The sequence below is a fragment of the Microtus pennsylvanicus genome, chromosome 3, assembly GCF_037038515.1.
Source record: "Microtus pennsylvanicus isolate mMicPen1 chromosome 3, mMicPen1.hap1, whole genome shotgun sequence".
In the NCBI taxonomy this organism is placed as follows: domain Eukaryota; kingdom Metazoa; phylum Chordata; class Mammalia; order Rodentia; family Cricetidae; genus Microtus; species Microtus pennsylvanicus.
Genome location: NC_134581.1, coordinates 143030220 through 143042180, shown reverse-complemented (window position 1 = coordinate 143042180; position 11961 = coordinate 143030220). Strand labels below are relative to the sequence as shown.

General features: G+C 47.4%; 1 protein-coding gene across 1 annotated transcript; it reads right to left on the bottom strand.

Annotated features, from left to right (window-relative positions):
• Window positions 1–3429: 3429 nt before the first annotated feature.
• Sigmar1 (sigma non-opioid intracellular receptor 1) lies at window positions 3430–6365 on the bottom strand. Its single transcript, XM_075967420.1, has 4 exons — window positions 6104–6365; window positions 5772–5972; window positions 5546–5638; window positions 3430–4503 (listed from the first exon to the last, which is right to left on the bottom strand). Exons 1-4 carry the CDS (start codon window positions 6264–6266, stop codon window positions 4277–4279), a joined length of 684 nt encoding a protein of 227 aa, XP_075823535.1. The 5' UTR covers window positions 6267–6365; the 3' UTR covers window positions 3430–4276.
• Between the last annotated feature and the right edge of the window lie 5596 nt (window positions 6366–11961).

The following is an 11961-nucleotide window of genomic DNA, read 5'->3' as shown; positions in this document are numbered from 1 at the left end:
CGCACACACAGATACACACACATAGATGCACACACATAGATGCACACACACAGATACACACACAGATGCACACACAGATACACACACAGATGCACACACACAGATACACACACACAGATGCACACACACAGATGCACACACACACAGATACACACACAGATGCACACACACAGATGCACACACACAGATACACACACAAATGCACACACACACAGATGCACACACTCACAGGTGCACACACACAGATACACACACACAGATGCACACACGCACACAGATACACACACAGATGCACACACACAGATACACACACACACAGATGCACACACGCACACAGATACACACACAGATGCACACACACAGATACACACACAGATGCACACACACAGATACACACACAGATGCACACACACAGATACACACACAGATGCACACACACAGATACACACACAGATGCACACACACACAGATGCACACACACACACGCATGCACGCACACGAGGAAGTATTTGGAATCCACTGCAGAAAGGATGTTACGTGTTGCTGTGTTAAAGGAGAGACTCACTAGGAGAAATTGAGGGAAGGAAAGCAATATGGGTATCTTAGTAAGAGCTTTGACATTAGAACAGCCAGTGCAGATATCCTGAGGTGGAGGGGTATCTGATGGGTTGAAAGAAAATCACAGGCCAGGGGCTGGCAGTGGGCGTCTGGGGGTGAGTAGCTGGAAATTTGGTCACAGGTCACTTTGGCCTTGGGGTAGAGTGGTGGGAAAAGAGGAACCAAATGAGATGGAAAGCCAATGAGAACATTTCAAAATGAATGTCTGCTTCTAGTTTTTGTGAGGCACCTCCACTATAGAGGCAAGCATGATTAATAGATGATGGTATCCTGAACCAGACTTATAAGGACGGAGATGGCAAGAAATGGTTAGAATCTGCATATTGTTTTATTGTTATTTCAAGACAGGATCTTCCTATATATCCCAGCCCAGTCCAGAATTCATTCTGTAGGACAGGCGGGGCCTGGACTCAGAATTCTCCTGCTTTTGTGTGCTAGGATCACAGGCTTCTGCATACCCACCGTGTGCCACCATGCCCAGTGAGGTCTGGATATGTCGTCAAGATAAAACTGAGGATTTGTAGATGGACTGAATGTGGGTTGTGAGACCATCAGGATTTCAAAGCGTTTAGTCCAAGACAGCAAATACTGCATGGTGGTGGGGTCACATAGGATCGGGAGAGAAATCAGTTTGCTTTGGACATTCTAAGTTTGAGATGCCTATTAAACCACCAAGTAGAGATTTGGAGTAAAGAGACTAAGACATCCAAAACTGAAGCTTGGGGAAGAGATTTAGGCTAACACAGCATAGGAATCAAGATACGTAGATGTAGTTCTGGGAACCCCTCAGAAGAGGGGGAGTACAGCCCACAGAATCAACTAAGCAAGGCTCATAGGATCTCATCTCACAGAGACTGAAGTGTCAATCATGAGCCTGCATGGGGCTGAGCTAGGTCCTGTGCATATACGTTATGGTTGTGTAGCTCGGTGTTCTTGTGGGTCTCCCCCAACAGTTGGAGTAGGGGGGTGTCTCTGACACTTTTGTCTGCTATTGGGACCCTTTTCCTTGTACGGGGTTGCCTCGTCCAGCCTTGATATGATATTGTAACTTGATATTGTAACTTGTTATGTGTTTGGTTGATACCCCTGGGAGACCTGCTCTTTTCTGAAGGGAAACGGGAGGAGGAGGGGATCTGGGGGAGAGTTGGGGACCGGGAGGGGTCGAGAGAGGGGCAACTGGGGTCGGGTGTATTGCATGAGAGAAGAAAAGATATGTAGATGTTACTTATTTGAGTGTATGTTGTGCACATCTTCTGAATTCAGAGGATGACATGGGTTCCGCTCACTTTCTACCTTTTCCCCTTGAGACAGGGTGTGTCTCTGAAGTAGGCTGTGGACTGGCAAACCCCAGCAACAACCTTATCTACACTGTTCACATCACTGGGGTTATAGGTACATGCGTGGCTAATGCCTCGCTTTTTACAAGGGTGTTCGGATCTGAATTCAGGCCCTCATGCCTTTGTAGCATGTTCTTTTACTTCCTGAGCCATCTCTTCAGCCCTGTAGATGGCGTTTAAAGTTACAGAGATAAAGATCTGTACATAAATTTAAAAAAACTATCAATAAAGAAAAAATGTCCTTGAAGCCAAATTTTAGGAATTTCGAAACAGGAGTTGAGGGCCACGAGACTACCTCAGTGGTAGAACATGAGCTTAGTGTGTACAAGACCTTGGATTTGAACCCAGTATCAATAGAAAAGGTAAGACCTTTGAAATGACCACTGGCTTTAACAACAAAAACGGTGGTGACTGGGAGGAGCGTTCTTTATAAGATGGGTGACGGGCTATTTGGACCTCACTGAGATACATGTGTTCCTAGACTAGAGCCAGAGCTGGGTACCATGTAGGGGAAGACCCCAACGATCGAGAGAGACTTCAGCCAGTGCTTGTCACAGCCAACATGGTGGTAGTGAGGGCTGGGGGAAGATATCAAGATGGCCAGTTTGCCTGAGTTTCACATTCATTCAGAGTCACACATTTAAACTGTTGATGCTTTTTGTTGTTGAGATCCTTAGGAAAGAGTGTCTTTTGGCTCGGTCTGCCTGTGCACGGTGCCTGGTTCCCACCCCCATGTAAGGGCTCCCCTAGGTGCTGGGTAAAAGGCAAACCAGAGCAGAGGTCCTCTTGTTTCACATAGAGTTGCACTCCATATTCTGGGAGCCCCCAAAAGCTAGCTGAGACTGTTTCAACTCAAACGTGGGAGTATAGTGCCACCCCATGGCCACGTATGGTTAAGTTCTCAGGACCATCCTCAGAACTGAACTGGCAAGAGCAGTAGTCACACCTCATCCGATTCAATTCCTCATATTACAAAACTGACCTCTATAGATGCAGTCCAGCCAGCAGGAGACTCGGGGCCCTCTAGGGTTGTGGTCAGTACAATGCTAGCCTAGTATGCATGAAGTTCTTTGGCTTTAATCCTCAGCCCTAGGAAGGAGGCAGGAGGATCAGGATTTCAACTTCATAAATTCAACGCATCTTGAGCTTAAAAAAAATAAAAGCTGCATATGGTGGTGCTCACTTTTAGCCCCAGCACTCAGAAGGGAATGGCAGGCAGATTTCTGAGTTCCAGGAGGCCAAGGCTGTATAATATAGTATACTGTAAGTAAGTAAACTTATTGTATAGTAAGACCTTACTCCAATACCACCCACCTCTACAAAGGCTGACTCCTAGGTAATTCTTTAAAACACATTCAAATATATAGTCCCTTCTGTCCAGAACAAGCCCTGCAGACTGGACTGCACAGGAGGCCTTCTTCAAGTGTCCCAGGAGGCTGTGGTCTTTCCTGATATTCACACACACAAGGAAACGAACTGTTTAACAAGTTTTATTGACAGAGACAGACAGGTAGACAGAGAATGTAACAGAAATGTCAGGAAACGGAGGGGTATGCACATACACTAAAGGCTTTTTTGGGCTCGGGTGGCTCCTTGGACCCAGGATTCCTTCTCCAGGCCCTCTTCTTGGGGGCAGGCCCGGGGCTGAGGCCAGCATTTTCCGTACACCCCCAACAGGGATCTCTGAGATGGAAGACCTTCTCTTCAGCATTCTGTACATTCCTCTGTTTTCCCAGCCTGCCGAGCTGGGTGGCTGAGGACATGGAGGAGAAGCCAGAGGGCAGTTGCATAGCAGGGGAGTGGAATGGAGCTAAGGCATATGGTGAGGGAAGGGGAGATGAAGGGAAGGACATCACGGCTGCCGGTGAAGGGGGCCTCCCAGGGGCAGCTCCACTTTTCCTTCGCCCAAAATCACTACTGGATTGAGGCATCAGAGTAAGGAAGAATGTAATATCCACCCCAATCCTTAATCCCAGAGCCCTGAATGCCCGCAGGAAGCTCTGGAAAAGCCTGAGTCAGCGAGTCAAGCTTGTGATAGGTGTTCAGACGTGACCGGCCCCCTTGGTATATATGTAGGGACCCTCTCTGGATGGATGGGAGTGCATGACCTTACAGTACATACAAATCTTAGCATCTCTATGTGTCTCATTTGCTCCCAAAGAGCTGTATCTGGATGTATAACTATGCATGTCCTTCCTCATACAGCAGGAACTTAATATGTGTGGTATATGCTGCTGTCGGTGCACATGAGTTCCAGCAAGTAGATGAGTGTGGTCCTGCCTGCTCCTGTCCATCCACAGGTCTTCCTCAGTCCTGGCTGGTCAGGGGTCTTGGCCAAAGAGGTAGGTGGTGAGCTCAAGCCGGAGGCCCCGAGCGTAGGAGCGAAGGGTATAGAAGAGAGTGAGGAAGTCCTGGGTGCTGAAGACAGTGTCAGCCAGGGCAAACGCCAACGTGGACGGGATGACACCCCGGCCGTACTCCACCATCCATGTGTTTGGTCCCCACTCCACAGCCGTTGCCTCTCCAGGGCCGTGCACAACTGTCTCTCCTGGGGACAGACAGGAAGGATCCTCGTGAGGAGCCCAGCCCTGCCCTTTCCATGGCCTATGCGCTCTCTATGTAGAGGTGTGGAATGAAAAGACAGTTTCGAGAAAGGAAAACAAAAACCAAAACCCCATTGGCCTGGCTGTCTAATCAGAGGGGGAAGACACACACACACACACACACAAAAAAAAAAACCCACCCACTTCTAAATATCCTATGGCACCACCTGGCCCATGTCCTCTCTTGGGGAAGACTATGGAGGGCTATCTAATATATAGAAGGCTAATATATAGAAGCCATGGGCACCCGCATTCCCAAGTCTCACTCATATAAAACAGAAATATTGTTAACCCCTGAGCTGGGCTAATTTGAAAGGGCGCGGGCTACAAGGCTTGCCAGGCTTTTCTGAGAAACTCAGCTGTTCGATCACAAAGTTTAATGATTAGCCTTACCCCGGCAAGTCCAAACCTTTTCTATTATATGGATGCAGAAGTCCGTTTAAAAAAACAACAGGAGTTGGAGAGATGGCTCAGTGTTAAGGGCACTTGGCTGCTCTTCCAGCGGACCCAGCACCCACATGATGGGTCACAACACTCTCTAACTCCAGCCTCAGGGATCAGACGCCCTCTTCTGGCCTTTGAAAGCACCAAGCACTGACTGAAGAGGTGCACAGACACACAAGAAGGCAAAACACCCACACGCGTAAAAGTAAATAAACATTTGAAAAACAACAACAAAATTACAAAACCCGCAACTGTCTCACTACGTTAAAAATAAGGATGGCAAACGATTAGAGTATCTCCCAAACAATTGCTGGAATAATGGCTGTGTAAAATCAGCCCCCTAGGAGGGGAAACTGCCTTGTTTCGTTTCCCTTTAACAAATGAAAGCGACAGGGTTCCTCCTCAGGTCTATCCTAACCAAACACCTGTGGCTTACCGGAGGGAAAGAAGGATATCTGGGTAGGCCTTCTCGGGACGCCCTTTCCTCGCATTCTCGGCCTTCCCCTAGCCTAGAGGGCGCCCCCTCGGACAGAACTTCCTTACCTGGGTAGAAGACCTCACTTTTCGTGGTGCCCTCTCTCCACTGGTGGAAGGTGCCAGAGATGATGGTGTCAGAAATCTCAGCCCAGTATCGCCCTGAGTGACAGTAAAATAGACACCGTCCATCAGGGTATCCTAGTCAACACACCGCCCAGCCAAACCTCAGAATAGAGGGCATCGGCCCTCGAACAGACCCAGCCTCCAAACCCAGCCAACAGCCAGCACTGACCCGAATGGCCACGGGAGCCCAGGGCGGTGCCGAAGAGCAGCACGTACTCAGACAGCGAGGCGTGCAAAAGACACATGGCGCCCATCCAGCCGCCCGCGTTCACAAACACCCACTGCAGCTCCTCATCCGGCAGCACGTGGCCTGGGTGCAGCCTCCGCAGCTCCACGATCAGCCGAGAAAAGGCCAGTTCATGGTCCAGTCCTGATGCAAAGAGGAGTGGCGTGGGTGGGACCAGTCCCCGGTCGGGGCTCGGCGGGGAAGGAGCCCTCGGGAAACGCAGCTCCGAGCCGCTCCAGGCCGGCCCACCCGGCTCCCCGCCCTCACCCGCTCACCAGCGTACTGTCGAGCAAGCTGTGCTATCTCTTCTCGCTGGAAGACGAAGCTCTGCGTACCCAGCCATAGCCAAACGGCCTGGGTCAGCACCGCGACGGCAGCCAGAAATAGGGCGATCCATGCCCACCGCCGGCCCACGGCCCACTGCATCCCGGCGGGCATCCTGGCACCACCAGCGTAGGAGACAGCTACGACTTCAGGTTAAGCACATACAGACTCAAAAACCGCTGCCCACGGTCGCCCCCGCCGCCACAGTACGGCTCGCCTGGGCCAATCGTAATGTCCGGGGCACCTAGCACCGCCCTCTGGATTGAACCATTTTATAACGGGGAGAGCATAGGTTGGGTGGCGCGGTCCAAACGAGAGGTGAGGGGGCGGGACCTCCTGGCTGTAGCCCTAGAGTTTTCTGTCCTGGTGTCCCCCGGCACCACACTCTGTGGGGGAGAGCTGCGGGGAGACCCAGAATGGACTGATCCACCTGGACTGGCTGTTCCAGAAGTAGAACTTTCTAGGACTCGTGATTGCTAGTACAGAAGCGGGGAGGAGATAGTGCCACTGGGAAAGGCCACGTGAAGTGTTTATGAGATAACTAAGGGCTTTTGCTGCTGATGGGAAGCATTCCAGGAGTCAAAGAGGGAGGAGTATATAGATACATTTGTAGATAGGGTCTCACAACCTAGCCTTAGCTGGCCTGGAACTCGCTGTGTAGACTAGGCTGACCTCTAACTCACCGGGAGCCTCCTGCCTCTCTGCCTTTCCTGTGCTGGGATTAAAGGCGTGCACCACCAGGCTTTTTTAGAGTAGTGTTTTCTCTGAGCCTACAGTTAGTTTATTCTGTGTTCTGAAGCACAAAAATGCGAAAGGCCTTGTAAACCGATAAATTTATCCACTGGGGAGCTATGGGATTCAATTTTGCCACAGAATGGTACTGGGCTTCATTTGGAGGGGAGCAAAATTGGACTAGGGTCCAAGTAAGAGACCCGTTAGTACTACCTAGAGAGATCTTGTTTCACTAAACAAATTAACTAACTCTGGGCACTGCCCAGATGTCTCAGCATTTAAGAGCATATATGGGCAGCTTTATCTGTAACATAGAATAAACGAATACAAAGTATCTGCTTCATAGCCCATACATTTATTATGATGAGATTAGTGCCTGGCACATGGTTAGGATTATGTGTTAGTTAGAAAAAGACAACATAAGGCTGAGAGTGGTGGCACACATCTGTAATCCTAGAACTTGGGAAGTAAAGGCCCAAGGAGCAGTAGTTCAAGGTCACCCTTAGCTACAGAGTCAGCATAGGTCACAGGAGACAACAAGAACAGCAACAGAAACCATAAAGAACTAGAAGAAATTAGACTTATACACAGAAGTGAGGGAATGAAGGATCACAGTAGTCAAATGTAACGGAGGGATTCAGGAAACACATGGAAATGCCGATCAGATTCTTCAGTAGGAGTATACAGCAGGGACATATATATATATATATATATATATATATATATATATATATATATATTTAACTTTAGTTTATGTGAATTGGTGTGAAGGTATCAGATCCCCAGAAACTGGCGTTACAGACAGTTGTTAACTGTCATGTGGGTGCTGGGAGTTGAACCTGGGTCCTCTGGAAGAACAGCCAGTGCTCTTAACCGCTGAGCCATCTCCCCAGCCCTGCAGTAACATTTCTTTTTGCTCTCGAGCAATCAGAGTACATTCTACAATCTCCACTATAGTCAGATAGGGCCATGTGCCATGCGATTTTATTCTGGACCGTAAAATGGGAGCAGAAACACTGTATAACATTTCCAGGTCTAGTTTCTAAAAGCATGTGACCTCTTGGGGCCAGAGAGATGACTCAGTGGTTAAGAACACTGCTGCTCTTCCAGAGGACCCTGTTTGATGGCCAGCGTGCGCATGGTGGCTCACAGCTGTGCGTAACTCCAGTTCCAGTGGCGCCGACGCTGGCCTCTGTGGGAACTGCACACACATGGTGCACTGACATACATGCAGGTAAAACACCAATACACATAAAATTTAAAAGACCGTGAAATTCTATCACACCTCTTTTTTCTTTTCACCTTTGGCCAGTTAAAAAAAGGCCTATTGTTGTGTGACGAAATGTCTCCTGGAGAGGCACAAAACACAAGTCTACTCACCCCAGATAGGGAACCCACGGCAGACCAAAGTACAAAACCCACCAAAATCCAATTTGATGAACCAATGAGTTTTATTGGGATTACTTACAGGAGAAAAAAATGACTAAAAGACAGTTGCATCACCAAAGCCCACTCCAACAGGATTGACATCTCAAAAAAGCTGGGCATCTGAAGCACACTGCAGTCTACAGATAGTTCAGCAGGCTGGAGAGCGTCGTTTCCAAGTAACTCAGTCGGTTCAAATCTCTTCCAGGCAGTTTAACTGCTTCTGCTTCTTCCAGGAAACTGGTCTACTCTTCAGAGTTTTCTTTGCAGCTCAGCTTCACTTTAGCTAAGAGAGACGCCCAGCTTTTACTGCTTACTATGGCAAGGCAGGGCCTAGTGAATTTGGTAGGTTTCAGGGACTTCCTGAAACTGGTTTGAGTTGTGTACCTTCTTGCTTAAGGAGCTTCCTGCAGGATGGGACATTTTAATCCCAGAAGGAAACTGTTACACAACACCTATCATGATGTCTGCTCTTGTCTGTCAACTTGACTACATGTGGAATTTACTAAAACCCAAATGATTGGGCACGCCTGTGAGGGTTTATTATTATTATTGTTGTTAATTAAATCAGTTGAAGAGGGAAGACCTACTTCTAATCTGGATCTTTGAGGTAGGAAGATAACTGTGAATCTGGACCACACCTTCTACTGGCAGCCTATATAAAGGACATGGAGGCAGGAAGCTTGCTCTCTCATTTCTGCTTGGTCACTCTCGATGGCAAGAGAGTGCCATCACCTTCACTGGCATTAGAGCCTTCTTCTTTGGATTCCAGTGTATTTTGAAGACCAGATGAGACATTCAGCCTTGTGGACTGAACACTTACTGGATTCTTGGTCCTTCCATTAGTAAACAGCCATTGTCGAACGAGCTGGACCACAGCCTGTAGGTTATTCTAATAAATTCTTCTCTCTTGCCCCTTGGTTTTTCCACATTGCAAAATAATGTGCAGCTCAGAGTAAAGGCCGGGGAGATGGATTATGGTGTCTTTGTTTGGTTTTGAGAAATCTAGTGTAGGATGGAAGACTGAGGAAACAAGTTTTGAAGTCTCTGGCTTTGATGTCCTTCCTAAATGGACCATCCTCTAAAACCACTGAGAACCCTCTAGTTAATTCCCTTTTCTTTTTAAAAAATATTTATTTATTTATTATGTATACTATATTCTGTATGTGTGTATGCCTGCAGGCCAGAAGAGGACACCAGACCCCATTACGGATGGTTCCAGTCTGCAGGCATACATACAGACAGAATATTGTATACATAATAAATAAATACTTTTTTTAAAGAAAACCCTATGCCATTGCGTGACTCCAGGAGGGAACTGAGGGGATGAGAATGACAGCCACTTTCTCCTCACGTCACAGCAGAGATCCTATATTTGGGTTCTAGGAGGGAGAGGACCAGATAGGCCCTATCTAGACCATCCTCCTTTTCCCCCACAAGAGGGGTTTGGAAAGACACAGAGAGAAGAGGCATGAAGATGTTCCTGACAGGTGGCAAGAGTCAGTTGGCATGATCTAGGGAATGACACTGAAGCATCGCTCTTCCTGCGTAAATGCAATGCCACAGTCTAGTCACTGAGAGACAGCTAAAGGGATAGAGAGCGTGTTCCCTCTTCCTGTCCTCATCCTCTGATGTACTTTGAGTAGCCGCTGGCCTGGTAAAACTCATATTGCAGTTCATGCCCTCTGCCCTCTACCTAATGGTCTCTTCACATTCCAGACCAAGGATTCTAGGGCAGAGGTCAACACCAATGTCCCAATGCTTGCAGCTCAGCTTCCAGTACGCCTGCCTCTGTATAGCCTGCAGAAATGGAATAGTGAGACATACCTATAATACCAGGAGTCAGGGGTGGAAGCAGGGAGATTAAGGGTTCAAATTCATGCTTTCACACAGAGAGTTCAGTCTTACAAGAAATGAAAACAACTCAAAAAAAAGTTCCCTTCAAACAAAATCAAACTTTCTATAGAAAATACCTCTGGGGGCCCTGAGAGATGGCTCAGTAGTTAAGGCATTTGTTGTTCTTACAGAGCATCTGGGTTCAATTCCCAGCACCCATATGGTGGCTCACCTCTGTCTTCAGTTCCAGGATGCACAGGTATAAATGCTAGCAAAACACTCACACACATAAAGTAAGATAAACAAATCATAAAAAAGAGATTTTTTAAAATATTTTTTATTTCCTAGATTCTTTTATATTTATTTATTCCCCCATTTATTTGATTGTCTGAGGTAGGGTCTCTTTTAAGTAGTTTTGGCTGCCTAGCACCCTCTTTGTAGACCAGGTTACTCAGAGAGATCCACCTGCCTCTGCCTTCCAAATGCCAGTGTGTACGTCCTTGTCTGGGCTTTTGTTTGTTTTTGAGACTGACTTCACTATATTGGCCAGGATGGTCTAGAACTCGTGGGCTCAAATGATCTTCTGACTCAGCTTCTAGAGTAGTTGAGACTATAGGCAAATACAACACTGTGCCTGGCATATGCATATATATATATATATATATATATATATATATATATATATATTTCACTTTTGTTATTTATTTATAGATTGGGTCTTGCTGTGTAGAACTGTGCAGGCTGAACTTGAACTTGTAAGCTTATTGTCTCAGTCTCCAGAGGGCTGGGATTAGAGAGAGGTGTACACCTCCACACTTCACGCTCCATTACTTAGCTCTTTTTTTTTTTAACCAAGACTGCAGATGAGGATGGAAGTATTGTTACAATGAAGTACTCCCACCTCCAGGCAATACTGAAGGACCAGGCTTCATCTGTAAGTATGAAGTCCCTTCTACCCTAACCTGCTCTGTAGACCAGGCTGGCCTTGAACTCACAAAGATCCACCTGCCTCTGACTCCAGAGTGCTAGGATTAAAGGCCTGCATGGCCCAGCTTTACTAAACATTTTAACCATATATCAGACACCTAGGTTCTATGTAGAATATAGAGATGCCCCTGGGCAAAGAACAGTAGCATCCTGGGCTCACAAAGACCTGGGTCACCTGCTGAGTGGCTGTGGTGAAAAACAGATGTTTGGTAAAAGCAATGTCTTCTTGACATGACTGGGCCGTCGCACTCACTGCAGCTGTGGTTACCTGCACAAAATCCGAGATTTGGCTCATCAGTTTTTCGGTACTGGATGGGGATGGCGGAAGGACTCGTGAGGCTCCACCCTCCTTGAGGGGCTATTGGCAGTTAAAGGTTGCTGGCGGGAGTAGTGTTCTTCAGTGGTGTAGCTGATATGTAGTCCATGCTCCAATAAATACCCTCCTCTATGCTCAGGCAAGCAACCCTAACTAATTTCCGTGGGTCACAAAAGACCAAATAATAATAATAATAAAATAAATAAATAAAAGAAAGAAAAAGAAATGAAAGTAGGGAGGCTTACTGGTAAGAAAAATTCCAGTGGGTGACCAAAAGTCATTACATTCGTGTGTGAAAATTTCCCTTCCCCCTCAGTAAATATTTGCTGAATTCATGGCCAGACGAATGTGTACAGCAACCAGTTTTTCACAGACACTTCCCAGAGAAGTGGCTCCTACCCGACGAGGAGGGGGGGGGTCTCATTTAAAACCACGCGGCGAGCTGGTGGCGGTCCTGAGCCCCGCCCCTAAGTGTCAGGCGGACCCCGTCACATGTTGGCGGCTAGCCAATCA

Bases quoted from the DNA above. Each gene is read 5' to 3' on its own strand.
- Sigmar1 (XM_075967420.1), bottom strand. From the start codon at position 6,266: ATGCCCGCCGGGATGCAGTGGGCCGTGGGCCGGCGGTGGGCATGGATC. The intron at 5,973-6,103 runs GTGAGCGGGTGA...TCTTTGCATCAG, and splicing joins GCTTGCTCGACAGTACGCTG to GACTGGACCATGAACTGGCC. The intron at 4,504-5,545 runs GTAAGGAAGTTC...GTCTGTCCCCAG, and splicing joins AAGTGAGGTCTTCTACCCAG to GAGAGACAGTTGTGCACGGC.